The sequence below is a fragment of the Equus caballus genome, chromosome 5, assembly GCF_041296265.1.
Source record: "Equus caballus isolate H_3958 breed thoroughbred chromosome 5, TB-T2T, whole genome shotgun sequence".
Taxonomy (NCBI): domain Eukaryota; kingdom Metazoa; phylum Chordata; class Mammalia; order Perissodactyla; family Equidae; genus Equus; species Equus caballus.
In genome coordinates this window covers 1,457,774-1,472,503 of record NC_091688.1, presented here as the reverse complement: position 1 = coordinate 1,472,503, position 14,730 = coordinate 1,457,774, and the positions used below count along the sequence as shown (strand labels likewise).

Genomic DNA, 14,730 nt, shown 5'->3' with positions numbered 1-14,730 from the left:
TTTTACTGCTCTTACTGCGCGCCTTCCTGAGGAGCTCAGGAGACTCCACTCCATGCAAGCCCTTCAGGTTTTCTCTGCATATCGGCTAAAGCCAAGTCCAAGAGAGGGCCTGTGATCTGCCCGTCACCCTGCCCATCGAGTGGCTGGTCTAGGACTTAGCCGCAGGCCACTCTCTGGCCTACAGCATCCTCCTGCTCTGGGAGTGAAGCCCAGGAGTGAGGCTCCTCGGACCACGCCTCCTCTTCCCATCACTCACTCGCCTTCTCCCAGACTCCAGATTCTACAGGTGCGGCTGCGCAGGGTGTCAGAGAAAGCGTGTGCGACAGACGGATGGCTCAATGGTCTCCAAGGCCTCCCTGAGATGCGAGGAGAGTTTCTGGTTAGAAGTGACAAGATCTGATGACTGACTGGTGGTGGACGGTGAGAAGGAGAGGGGCACCAAGGTTTCTAGGTTGGGGAATTGGATTAGCTAATACCTGGCATCAAAAGTACAGAAGGGGAAGAAATCTGGTAGGGGTGGGTGCAGGGAGACCACGAGCTTCGGACTGAACACGTTCAGTGTGAAACGCCTCAGAACGCCATGAACAAAACCGTCCTGCAGGTTCTCCGAGGCTGTGCTCCCGAACTGACACCTACGGACATACCAGCAGATCAGCGCCATGAGCCACACGCCAGCCATCAGCTCTCAGAATAAACTAATGAAACGACTAGACTAGCACTGAAGAACCCACCCAGAGATACACTCACACATCACTGCCACAGGATACCGCAGGGGAACAGAGAGACGATAAAAGCCCCACAGAGACACAGCAAAACTCAGCCATCGCGCACTAGGTTAAAAAACGCAAACTCAGCAGAGCTTCTTACTAGAGAAGCCCGGCAGCAGCCTGTGCAGAAAGCAGAGAGAGGAGCCAAAACAAGAGAGGAAACGAGGCACGTCAAAACCAGGAGTGGAAGGGGCCACGAGTGGGGGACCCGAGAGCGCTCAGACGCATGCCACACCGGGTGGAGGGCTCCACGCAGACGGCCAGCCAGGCCCTGTCAGCCGGAGCCCAGGATTGATTTCTCCAGTAACTTCCCAATACAAACCAGGGACAGCTGCAAATGACTTATAGACAAACATAAACCAGACTGGCTCAGCTTACCCCTATAATCATCCCATTCTCACTCACTTTCTGCTTTTTCTTAAAGAATAAAGAGCTTGTGTGTGTCCTGCCCGTGGCCATCCTCTATCACATTTGTCTTGGCAGAAAAAGCAGTCAGGGAGCTGGCCTAAAAGACAAAAACCCCTCGCGGCGGAGCTCCCAGGGCCCTGCAATGTGGCTCTGGGGAGCCTCTGCCCCCGCACCCGCTGCACAGGTGTGTCTCCCGTGCAGCCTGGCCCCTCCACTGCCCAGCAGGCCGGGCACCCCCTCACCTCGGCCGGCCGCGCCCCCGCTTTCCTTCAGCCAGCAATGCTATTCCCTTCTTTCTCTGTAGTGCAAGCTCCCTTCTTGGCCAAGGCCCGGCAAGGCAGCTGTCCATGACGCTGACCCTGCTTTCCCACTGAAAGTAGGCTGCCGTTTCCACGTGCCCCCCAGCATGCCACCCTGCTCTGTTCCAGCGGTCATTTCCTCCTGCCTGTGGGATTACTGTCCCCACGTCCATCTCCTGCATCAGACTCTGACCTTCTTGAGCTCAGAGTCTGTCTTGTGTCCCTCTGTAGCGAGACAGCAGGATGAATATTCACAGGATGCGTGTACAGCCTTCTTATCAGATACTTCCTACTGCTGGAAGATACTTAACCCATCAATGAATTAGTACAACATATTATAAATGCTAGGTTAAATTCATATATGATGAAATTGTTGTTCTAAGTGTAAGCTTGAGTAAAACATAATAGCAATAACCCAATAATAATATCTATTCACCATCCTCTGAAGCAGAGTCTCCTTTTCTTTTGAAATCCTCCCCCATTCCCTCCCAGAGCTTTGTCTGATCCCAGTCAGGGCCGCCCGCTTTTCTCTATCCCGCGGACAGACTCTCGGAACCCAGGCAGTAGCCCCACGACCGGCATCACCTCCCTTCCCAGCCTCCCGCCCCCTCATCCTGAGGGCTCCAGCTTGGCTGCCCGGGTTCTGCAGTCCACCTGCAGCAGGGGGATCACCCAGGCACTATGCAGGACCCTCGTCCTCATCCCCTCCCATCCCACTGCCACCTCCCTTCCGTTTCTCTCACACCAAGGAAGGAACGATGCAACAGATGGTGACCCAGCCTGCTCCCCTCCCTCCACTCACAGGCGTCTGAAGCCAGCGGCTGGGTTTCCCAGGAAACTTGAGATCCTCCCTATCGAAGACCATCAGCCTGTCCCAAAGAGAGAGTGTCCAGCAAGGAGAAAGACAGTGGGATCTCTGGAAGGAGATGAGAGTAGGAAGGCAGGCAGCAGGGAGGGGCTCCCTGGCCACCTCTTCAGAGAGCACCTGCCAAAGAATCACAACTCCCCACATCTGCCTCTGTAGCCCCACGGAGTGACTGCACGGCCCAGCGTCTTTAACAAAGTCTGTCTGCCCACACACGCTCCCACGTCCCCTCGAAGGGCTGGATCTGCACCCAACCCTCCAGGGCACGAGGACTTGACGGCCTAAGAGAGCACTCACCAGGTGCTTCCAGATCTCTGCCTCTCCCCACGCCCAGGGCAGAGACCCAGCTTCCTCGCCTGTGTGGGGTCCAACCGGTTGTCTTCTAGGATTTTCCAATAGCCAAGGAAATCTTGTATATGGGAGTGAACGCCCCCCTTCCCCCTTCCCCCTCCGCTCTTCTCGGGGTTGGAGGGAGGTGGTCTCCATCTGCTCGGTGGCTGTGTTTCATGCTTGGCTCCCTTTCATTGTCAGGGGGAGAGATCTGCGAGGAGTGAGGGGCTGTGTGTTAACCATTGAGAGCCATCCACGTCGTCGGGGTGGTGGCAGGGGCACCAGCAGGCCAGGCCCCTCCTCTCCCTGCCTCGGCTAAGTTCACAGAGGCCACGGGGTCTCAGCAGGAGTGGGGTGGGGGAACAACGGTATCAGGTGGCCCGGATTCCCGCCTGGGGAGGGGGTGGAAGGGCACACCTGGGTTTAGGATTAGGGATTTGGCTGAAAACAGCTGTTTTCTGCTCAACACCCGGAATTAATCTATAGGTTGAAACCGGAACCGCTTGGCTCTTTATGAAGTTGGGGGAGGGAGGGGATGGGAAAGAGGAAAGGGGAAGAGACCCTTCCCTCAAGGTGGCCACCGTGAACATCTAGTGTTCACACCAGGCCCTCTCGGGGCGCCAGCACTCACAGGGCAGCCTGCTGCCATTGCCACCGGGCCCTCTAGGGGCGCCAGCACTCACAGGGCAGCCTGCTGCCATTGCCACCGGGCCCTCTAGGGGCGCCAGCACTCACAGGGCAGCCTGCTGCCATTGCCACCAGGCCGGCTGGGCCCCACAAGCAGGCTGCAGCCACCCAGAAAGTGCGGCCACTTCTAGGGTGGGAGGAGCATGCACCTCGCTGTCACGGCACAGCTGGCGGGGTCCCTGAGCCCCGGAGCTCGGGCATGGGGGCCTGCTGGTCCTGTCTCTGAACCGCATCGTGTGGGCCTAACACAGACCTGTTAGCCATCTGCTTGTAGTGGACCTTTAGGTTGTTTTTCTTTCATGTTTTTTCCTTCTTCTCCCCAAAGCCCCCTGGTACATAGTTGTGTATGTTTAGTTGTGGGTCCCCCTAGTTGTGGCATGTGGGATGCCACCTCAGCGTGGCCTGATGAGCGGTGCCATGTCCGCACCCAGGATCTGAACCAGTGAAACCCCGGGCCACCGAAGCGGAGCGTGCGAACTTAACCACTCGGCCAGGGGGCCGGCCCCCGAGGTTGTTTTTCTTTATTTTTTCCCCATTACAATGCTGCAATGAACATACACATAGCCCAATATATGGATGAAGTGGGGTTGCCGCATCACCCCAGACCAGCTGGACCCCGGCACACCTTAGCCTGTCATGGCAAGGGAGCCCAAAGTACACAGGCGGCCGGGTCCCCAGCCCTGCCCTGCTGATAGCCCAACACACAGGCCGGCAGTCACTGGGCACACTGGGAAGGACATCGCTGGTGCTACCATCCAGCCAGCTTTCCAAGGTTCTCTGGGGCTGTGAATTTTCTCCTCATTATCATTGCTTATTCGCTCATCCTCTGAGGGGCAGGACTAGAAAATATACATGGAATGGAAAAAACTAGAATGTAGTCAGGGTGGCTGCGGATTAGTAGATCTAATGTGCTGTGCAGGGGCTGGCTTAAATAAAGTTTGTGGATATCTGTGCATTTCCACTATTCAGGCTCCACTCACAGGCTCTGCTCATGCTTAACTGAGCTCTGACCTGTCTCCTCACTTAGAAAGATCACCAGATAAAGCAGATCATAAAGGAAACAAAAGTTAACAGGGAGGGTATAGGACAGCCTCTGCCTTGGAACCATCAGCAAAACCAAACTGACTCCAGGAAAGACGGCCTGGGAGGAACAGCAGGGAACAACCCTGTGCGCCCCGGGAGGAATTCTGCCACCTCCTGGAAGGGCCCCACCTCTCAATAACGCAAGACCCTAGCTCCCAGCTCCTCACTCGTCTGGGCTCCCTGTCCTCTACCCTCAGCGAGAAAGTGTCATAGCAGTTAGACGCACATCTTTCTTCAAGCTGGAGAGAGAGCTGGGAGGCTCCCCATCCTGCGAGATAGAGCAGCTGTCTCCCCACGGCTCAGAGGACAGCTGGAGCGGGGAGTGGGCAAAGTCCTATGTGACAGGTGTCCAAGGGTGGGGCCAAGATTGCAGGAGGGTAAGAAGGAGGGACCAAGGTGGGAGAGAAGATGGAGACTGAAGGCAGAAGGCCAGAAAGAGAGGCTTAGATTTAGTATGAAAAGTCCTCAGGTTCCTCATAGGCGAAACACAGAATTATCATATGACCCAGCAATTCCACTCCTGGGTATATACCAAAGAGAACTGAAAATACATGTCTACGTGAAAACCTGTACATGAACGTTCAGAGCAGCATAACTGATGACAGACAAAAAGTGGAAACAACCCAAATGCCCATCAACTGACAAATGGATAAATAAAATGTGCTATATCTATATAACGGAATATTATTCAGCCATAAAAAAGGAATGAGGTACTCATCCATGCCACCACATGGAGGAACCTTGACAACATCTGCTAAGTGAAAGAAGCCAGACACAAAAGATCACACATTGTCTGATTCCATTACTATAAAACATCCAGAATAGGCCAATCTATAGAGGCGGAAAGTAGATTAGCGGTTGCACAGGGCTAGAGAAAGACCAGGGTGGGGGGAAGGGGGAGACACTAATGGGTATGGGTTTTTTTGGTGGGGGAGAGGTAATGAAATGTTCTAAAATTAACTGTGGGGATGGGTGCCCAACTCTGTGAATACACTAAAAATCGTTGAATTGTATACTTTAAATAGGTGAATTCTATGGTATGTGAATTATATCTCAATAAAGCTGTTATTTAAAATATTAATGAGAAAAAAGAATTACATAAGGACTTGGAAGACAGAACATTGTGATACTTCAGAAAGAAAAGAGAATGATTAATTTTTAAATGGAGTTTAAAATGTTCAAAGGAATTTAATTAACTAAATTTATTAATGGGATCAAAGAAGTGATTGTTAAAATTTACAAGATTTATGAGGAGAATTGTAAAATTTCTTGGTTAAAATTAAAATTTTCAGGAAGAATTAGGTTTTGAGGTCTATAGCGTTAACACACTGAATGTTGATTAAAAAAAAAAAAGACCTAGGGCTCAGTTCTTGTCTGGCGCCTTGAGAAAGTCACAAGCTGTCTGGTCCCGACCTCTGTAGTAAACTGCAGAATGCTGTAGAAGGGGCGTGCAGAAAGGGCAGCCTGGGCCTCCAGCTCTCTCAGCAGCTTTCCAAAGGGCGACGGCGGCACAGACCCCACCATCTTTCTTTCCAACCCTGGCTTCCTCACCCGGGCACTGGCCGATGGGCTCCCAGGCTCCCTGAGCGGGGCGTCCATTTGGAGTCCAGGCCGCAGTCCATCTGAGGACCCTGCTCATGACGTCACTCGTGTCAAGCTGCTCACTCTGCCCTTTATTTGCAGGATTCCAAGCCTGGTTTCAACAGACCTACGTTCTAAAGCCACTTGAAAACAGCGCGCTGAGCTCAAGCAGGAAAAGAAGAGTGGTGGGTTAAAGGGAGCCGACCTGCAGCCTTTAACCAGACTCTGAGCTTTGTGAGGGCGAGGGCAGTGGCTCCCACCTTTTTCCTGTGCTCCCTTCACAGAAGCAAGTGCCAGCTCAAAGCGGAGCAGGGCTGGGCTTTACCAGCGAGCGGACACGAGCCAGCTAGGAAGTCATGCAGACCAGGGGAAGCACACCCAACGCGGATTCAGAGAGGCAGCTTCCAGAGGAAGTCCCAGACGATCCCCCGGCTTGTGGCCGGGGCAGGGGCTTGGAGCCACACACCTGGGTTTCAGTCCCACCTCAGCCGTTTACGTGCTGTGTGGCCTTTAGCAATTGGTTTACTCTCTCCCAGAGCCTCAGTTTTCTTGTCTTTAAGAGTGGGATAAACAACTGACTTATTACAAGGCACTTGTGACAATTATTAATTAAATGAATTAATTTAGTTTACTTAAAACGAGTTAAGGAGCTAACGTGTATGTGTAGCATCTAACCCTAGGCCTGGCGCAAACCCAGCACTCGAACCCCCCTGGTCCTTTCTCATTTCCCCCCAGTTGCAGCTGGTGAACTGTTTTGCTACATGGCTTTGGACAAGCTGGGCTTTCAAACCTACAAATCACTTTGCAGACCTACAAAACACACAATGCCTGTGCAAATAACGATATCTTAGCGCCTGGGGCCAAGGAGGCATTACTCATTCTTAGAGCCAACACACTGTTATCTGCACAGGCGCTGTCTACGTTGGACCAGAGAGGGCAAGGCTCCTGCAAGATCCCGGCCCCGGAGCAGCCCTGGGCTCCCCTCTCTCCTGCCTCTGCCACGGTCGCCTGAACCAAAGCATTTCACACTCCTGGAGACCCCCGCCCCTTATTCACACCCACTCCTTCCACCAATGCCCCATGACCTATGACGTCAACTGCACGTGGCCAGAGTCGGCCCCAGAGAGGGAGCTGGGTCAATTCTTCGGAGGCGACTTCCATCCTGCTGTCAATATTGGCCTAGCGGCTGATAGTCCAAGGACAGCACACCCCCAGTTGCATTTTTAAAATTCCTGTTTGACGTGATAAGCGGATATAGGGAGGAAAGGACTGAGACAGCAGGAGGGAGTGGCAGCCTGCCTCCCTCCAGCTCTCTGCATTTACATCCAACACAGACATCAGTCTGGATCCAACTGGCATCCCGGCAGGCTTCCACGGGCTGCAGGAGGTGTGAAAATACAGGAGCCTGGAGGAGGGGAGGGAGAGCAGACGGGAAAGTCCTGCATTATAAGGTGCACTATTTGTCTAGAAGTCTGGTACAAAGTCCTGGCAGCTACAACGCTTACACCAAAGACACTTGGCTCCAGCGGTGCAGAGGAAAGCTTTGTGTCCTGTGCCCTGAGTAAGCTCGAACACCAGCATGTAGGAGGGCCTCCCTCTGCTATAGTCTGTGGTCCTCCTATAGAAACAGAAACTCAGAGCGGGACAGCCCAGCCTTTGGTAACAAGGTGGGTTCAGTGGGCCAGCAGGAAAGGCAGAGACAGGTGGAGAAATGACTGCATCGCTTCAGCATTAACAAGGCAGACAGCACAAGCTATAAGGGGACAAGCCTTCACTGCTGCCACCCACGTCCCCGCACCTGGCCCTGCAGGTCTCAGCCCCCACAGGGGAAGGGGGCTGGGCATGGGTGCTGCCGCGAGGGCCTGGAATCTGTCCCAGGGAAGGGGCGGGGCAGGGCCCTTCCCCAATCAACCCACAGCTGTGTGTCCTGAGCCACACTGTCCGTTGTCTGTGGTGGCCTTTTGTAATGTTTCTGGAGAGAGAAAGCCCAGCTTCCCACCCACACGCAGAGGGACTTAGGAGTGTGGGTGCAATTAGCCAGATGGATCCATGTGGGAAACCGAAGCCCCGGGAAGTGGGTGGTTTCCCTGCCCTGCGTCAGACGGCAGGTGTCTGCTCCTCTGCCTGGAGAGGAGCGGGAGCTGAAGCGCCGGGGGTGAGGGAGAGGACGGAGGGGAGAGATTAGTCTGAGTGAGGGAGGGTGCCTCACGCTGGGGCGGGCGGAGGACACAGCTGAGAGCAGATGCTTGGGGCAGCTCCAGATGGCAGTGGCCTCGGAACAAAAGGAGAGCCAAAGGGAAGGAGGACGGAGAAAGGGGGCACTCGCTCCCATGAAGCTTCTGAGATGCAATGAGAGCATCAAGCTGCTGGCTGAACCCTGCCGGAGGCTCGCTCAGAAACAGGGCCGTGTTTCCAGCGAGATTCCAACGAGCCGCCCTTAAAGTGCACTGCGGCCCCAAACCAAAGACTCAGCTGTGTGGGTCTACGGCTGGGATCCGAACCCAGGTGCTGGCACTCTGAGGTGGGGAGCTCTGAGCTCGCTCCTGCATCCTCCTGTATTTCCGTCACCACTAAAACGTGGGTAACAATGGCCCCTATTTCACCAGGGTGTTGTGAGGCAGATTAAATGGGAAATGCCCCTGGGGCACAGCACACGGTGCCTGGTGCATGGGGAGCACTCAAATGTTGATGATACTGACCACCCACTAAAGAAACCTGCATCAGCTCTCCTCCTCCCAGAGCTTACTGTTTCCTCAATAGCCATATGCCTTTTTTTAAGGTTTCTCTGTGTCTCTGAAAGTCCTTTGACCCTTTGGCCCCTCAGAATGTGTGAGTGTCTCAGACTGCAGGAGGCAGTGTGGCGTCACAGCATCTAAGTTCTGGTGTTGGCTCTGTTGATAGTTTTGTGGACCTTGGAGAAATAACTTCTTGAGACTCAGTTTATTCATCAATCGAATGGGAATGATGACACCAGCCTTGCTCACATCACAGAACTGTTGTGAAAGTCAAAAGACATGATTAACACAAACAGACACACTATAAAAATAAAGTTCTCAGCCAGCGGCAGGCACTGCTGATTAGACTGGAAGTGTCTGGAGGTGTGCGCTGGAACAGGTGTGCTCTGCATCAGGAGGATGTGGCAGGGCACGACCAGCTGCCAGACAGATGTGCAGTGGGCAGTGATGTTGCTACCGTCAGAGAAGGGAGGACCCCAGGCTCCTCAGGCGGGGATCTCAATAGGCGAGCCAGAGTGCTTGTGCCCAGGGAGGGCTGTGGAGGGGCTCTGGGGGGCACAGAGGGAGGATGTAGGGAGGGGACAAGAAAAAGTGCCAAGAGAGCAGGCATAGTGACACAAAGCTGGACTAGCTCCCGATCCTGGCACAAACCTGGGGATCTGTTCTCACGCTGTTGTCCACATATTTCCATGCCCGTTATAACAACCTGGGCTGCTAGGTAATCAGAATCCTCCCAAGGCAGCAAATCAACAGGACGGTGTCCCCCGCCACTGCCGGTCAGCGTGCTCAAGTCCCATAGTTAGTAACAACGTGATGGGGTGAAAAAGCCCGTGGTCAGATGGAGTTCCCAGGTGGCCCCTGAAACCTGACTCTGTTCTAAGGCAAGTTGTAGCCCTAAAAGGGCCCTCACAGAAACTACCTGCACAGAACAAGTCCATCTGAGCCACTGTCGACAGGAGAAACGACGACGTCACGGCCTAACACCAGCTGTCAGCCAGGCACTGGGCAGGGCTCCTTGTAGGGTTAATCTTTACAACAAGATGTTCACTATTGTCCCCAGGTACAACCAGGAGACTCAGACCTGGAGTGGTCAGAAACTTTCCTAAGGTCACAAAGCAAGTAGAGCTGGACTCTGTCCAGACCCGAAATCCACGTCATCAGCATGCTCTGCTCCCGCCTTTCAACCCCTCCCTGCGTGCCCCCAGACCCATCTCCAACTCTTTCCAGACAACAGAAGACACATGGAGAGGGAGCTGGAGTGAGAGAGAGAAATGAGGCAGAGACACCCACACTCAAGAATAAGGAAATCTTTCTGTTCAGGGCTCCAGGTCAGACGCCCCAGCCTGGCAGCCCCTAGGCTGCTGGCCTGTGATTCACTGACAATCACCCCTTGGTTAAAACTACAGCCCTCATTTCTGGCATGTCCTCTCCTGCCACCCACGGCCTGAGACTAAAACAGGAGTTGCTGGGAGCAGCAGGAGATTCTAACCCAGGATGGAACCGTGCAGCCCCGGACACAGAGTGTGGCTTCAGTGATGTCAGCCTCGGCTGCTTACTGCGCCCTGGGCAGCATCTGCCAGGGCCCAATGCCCCGCCCAAGGAAGGGGTTCCGGACTGTCCCCCATATGCCGGGGCTGTCACTCAGAGGGCTCCCAGGTTGTGGAGGCCAGGCTAAGAAGGGATGTGGGTCACAGAGAAAGCTGTTTCCCAATGTTTCAATTAAGGTGGACAGTCGGGACAAGGCAAGGCTAACGCTGGCTGACTGCCTCTGATGGAGCAGGAGGAGCGAGGGCTTCCCATGCGCCAGCCTCCTTGAGAGGAGGCCTCGACGCCCGGCTCTGCGGCCGACTCCGGGAGAAGGAAGGGGATGTCCTCTCAGAAGATTTCGGGGACTAGGCAAAGGACCTTCTCTCATCAAAGAGAAGGGACAGGAGGCAAGAATTCCCCCACTCCCTCCCCCGGGGACATGTGCCCCAGCCCCAGCCCCACTCACCGTCTCTGCCTCATTCAGCCTCGCCCCTGCAACCCCCGAGGAGGCTCCCTTCCAGTCTGCGGTGGGAGGGAGAACTCCAGTATCCCAAATGGCACATACGTCAATCAACCTGTGTCAAAGCAAGCACAAAAAAAACCCAGGGTCACTCTAGGAAAGAAAAAGAAAAGCCTTTGTGGTTTGCAGCTTGTTCCTTTACTCAGGAAATTACATCTTTGTCCACCCTCATTTGGAAAGTTTTGCATAGCATAACGGCATCTTTGTTCAAAGACGTTCAGAGCACTCTGCAAGAAATGGGACAGATTCTGCAGGGTGCCCAAGCATGTGAGCCTTTGGGGGGGGGCGGGGGATCAGCTGTCTCATCCATCAGATCATTATTAGTGCCCTGACACCATAATCTAATTGCCAATTCCTCATCCACCTAAAGGAGTTAAGCCGTTATCTCGAAGAATCTCTCCTACACCCAAGGGAGGGAGAATTTACCCACAATTATCTCATTAATTTTCTTAACTTACTATGGAGAACTATTGTTTTTCTTCCCCATCTACACGTAATCAAACCGAGTTCATCATAAATAAATCTAGGACACATTGAAAGAAGATCTAACTTTAGGGTCGGGGACGTGGATTGCAAGTTCTAGCCGGTTACATCTTTTAGGATGGATCACTTCCCTACAAGTGTCTCAGTTTCTTCATCTGTAGAATGGGGAGAAGGTGCGGTAGAGTGGGTCAGGCCACTGGGCCATTAGTCAGCATTTTAGAGGCTCAGGTCCCGGCTCCTGTCGTTTTGGGCAATCATTGAACCTTTCTCAGTACGGATAACATCTCATTTAGTCATTTGCTTTAATATGAAAATGTATCTGCAGGAAATGGTACAATCCACCTTTGCAGAGGGGAATGTGGCAATACCTATCGAAACAAGTACGCATTTACTCTTTGACCCGCATCCCAGTTCCAGGCATCTGCTTGGAATCTATCCTATACGCCCATGCTGTGATCTCCAGGACTACAGTTAAGTGAAAAAAACATGACAGGAAAAAGTGTGTTTAATACGCTACCATTTATTTAAGAAAGGGGGTAAGAATGCAAAGATATATATGTATTTGCTTATATTTTTAAAAAGACAGTAAGAGATAGAGACCTACAGGGAGGGGTAGGAACGAGGTGGAGGGGACAGGGACAGAAGCTGGACTTGGAACGGACCTTGTGGATTTGCTTTGGAACATGTAAATATCTGACATAATTATAAGACACAATTAATATTTTTAAAAGAAATCCCTAAAGTAAAAATAAAATGTAGTGAGTCTATGTGTCCACTTGGTTGGTACGACTACACACAGAGAAATTAAAACCCAGTGATTTGACTGTGGCTCCATGGAGGGATATATTTTAAGGATAAAAGGAACTGTCCCATCCCCCCCCACCCGTAAACTGTTTCCAATAATCATATCGGTGGTACTCCAGTATTATTATTTTCGTTGTTGTTGTTATGCTGAGACTTTTGTAGGTGTATCCAGGGATAAATCAAATGAGTCACAATACTGATGTTGCTGAGAAACAAGAGTTTCTTGTTGAAAGGAGACACAAATATAAGATTGACGAGATCAGGTGAAAATTCAGTAGTCCTGATCGTGCACCAGGTGTATCAGTATGAACTCCACATGTTTTATCTTATACACACACACACACACACACACACACACACACTCCCTAGCTCTGTTCCCTATAAAACCTAGAAACAAGGGGCATCCTGGTAGGAAAGAGCACCCCAGCAATCAGACCCTGAACTCTAAATACCCTCCCCCATAAAGGAATCAGGCTTCCTAGGAGAAACGTCTGATGCAGCAAAGGCACAAGATGAGCCTAGAACATCTCGTTACACCAAAAAAGCAAAGCAAGCGTCAAGGCTACTAGTGTCATGGCAAAAGGACGCAGAAGCCAACCAGAGTAAGGCTTCCACAGTCAAGTTGAGCATCAAAAAGGATCATAACAGCAACAGATTGAAACATAACAAATATGGTTAAATCTATGAATCCCTAAGAATATTTTTTAGGGCCCCAAATAATGCATTTTGAAGATGTTAGGGAAATACTTCATTGTTGTGAAAATTGGTCAGTAAGGCAAAAAGGAGGAGTGGGCAGGGGTACAGCTGAGACAAGAATGGCCTTGTGCTGGTAATTGTTGAAGAGAGCGATGGGTTCATCAGTTCGTTACATTATTCTCTGCTCTTTTGTAAAACATTTTTGAAATAAGAATAAATTTTAAATGACAGACTAGGTTGAGAAACGAGAAATCATTAGAATGCTAATTATTGAAACTCTTTTGAACCAAAGTCATTTAATCTTAACAACAATCCAGTGTGATGACAGAGGATATAGACATTATTATGCCCACTTTGCACTGGAGGAAATAGTGTAAAGAATCCATTGAGTTAGGACTCAAACCCACGTGTTCTTATCCCAAAGGTCCACTACTTCACGGCTGTCTCCATAATATCCTCATTTATATATCTGGGTTAATAAAACTTTCCTTGCCTATATGAGGGTACTGGGGGGCTGCAATGAGATAGTGTACGGGAAAGTACTTAGAAAACAAATCTTTGTACAAATATTTTGCTGTCAATTGGTAAGTGGGGATCAGATCTGCCCTATGGGGTTGCTGTGAGGATCCAGTGAGAGCTGTGATCTGAAGATAGATGGACAGATATAAAGACAGATAGAGAGCCCTTAAAGATGAGTGAGACTACAGTCACCACCAATGCTTTTATCATCACTCATAGGACTTTGGGGTTAAATGAGAAGTGAGACTTTGAACCCAGGGTGCAGACTCTCCACCTGACCAGGGACAGGAAGATCCCAGGAAGGCCACCTGACCAGGGACAGGAAGATCCTAGGAAGGCCACCTGATGCTCTGGGGAGAAACGGGGATCAAAGACGACCCTGACATCTCACAGACTTCAAGAAGAGTGGCTCTCAGTCACAGATGGTGGGGACCATGGCCAGCTTGCTGGGCATCTCGGGCACTGCCTCGAGATTCCAGAAGGCAGAACAAGGCGTCAGGCAGCAGGCACCTGCTGGGTTCCTCTGAACGAGGCCTGGGCTGGAGCGGGGCACAGTGGGCAGTGGAAGGTGCTCTCCAGGGACCAGAGGAAGGCAAAGCCTGTCAGACTGACTGAGGACAGGAAGGAGTGTCTGGGTTGCCTGCCAGCTCCCGAACTGTTCTCTCTTGGTGTTCAGATCTTAATGTCTGCCTGGGGAGCAGTTCAGATTTCTTCTCAGCAAATGTTTATTCTAGATCATCCTTCCCTCTGCCACAGAATAAGGGTGGGTCTGGGGAATCTCTAACACTTTCTCACCTTGGAATTCTATGATTCTATAAGTGCGTATTTCTGAAGAAGTACAAAATCAAACCTCTCTTGAGTCCTGGTTCATGTGCCTTCTCCTCCTGCTACTTATTCTGTGCTCAAAGACTCATTCTGTCTCTGTCTCTATTTCTCTCTTGAGGTTTTAAACATTTCAAGAATTTTTTTATTTGTCTTTTGAATAGGTAATCCCTTTACATGATATGAAACTCCAAAGACACAAAAGAAGATACAGTAAAAGTATATATAAGGAAATTTCCCTCCCAACTCTGTCCCACAGCTTCCCAGTTCCACTCAGCTCCTCTCCTGGCCAGCAGTCTCTTGTGTATCCTTCCAGAGATTGTGTATGCACACATAGATACATTATGTTAAAAAAAAGTATAGCATATTATACATATTTTCCCCTACTTTGCTTTTTTCAGTTAACAAATATCTTACATATCTTTCTATATTAATTCATATAAAACTGCCTTATTACTTTTAGCAGCTGCATAGTATTCCATGATATGAACATATGAGAATTAGTCAATTCTCTACTGATAAACACTTAGAATGTTTGCAATCGTTGAATATGGAAAATTGCTACAATACATATCTTTGGATAAATGCGATTTCTCACATTTGC

General features: G+C 51.0%; 1 protein-coding gene across 49 annotated transcripts in view; it reads right to left on the bottom strand.

Moving 5' to 3' along the window:
• Nucleotides 1-14,730, bottom strand: part of NFASC (neurofascin) — a 175,400-nt gene that overhangs the window by 83,135 nt on the left and 77,535 nt on the right. For 47 of the 49 annotated variants that reach the window (XM_023640364.2, XM_023640367.2, XM_023640370.2 and 44 more), the window contains one exon: nucleotides 10,749-10,857. The exons of the other annotated variants lie outside the window; for them this stretch is intronic. In XM_023640364.2, coding sequence (XP_023496132.2) covers nucleotides 10,749-10,857 — 109 coding nt within the window. The remainder of the gene's footprint in view (nucleotides 1-10,748; nucleotides 10,858-14,730) is intronic. 49 annotated transcript variants of the gene reach the window in all.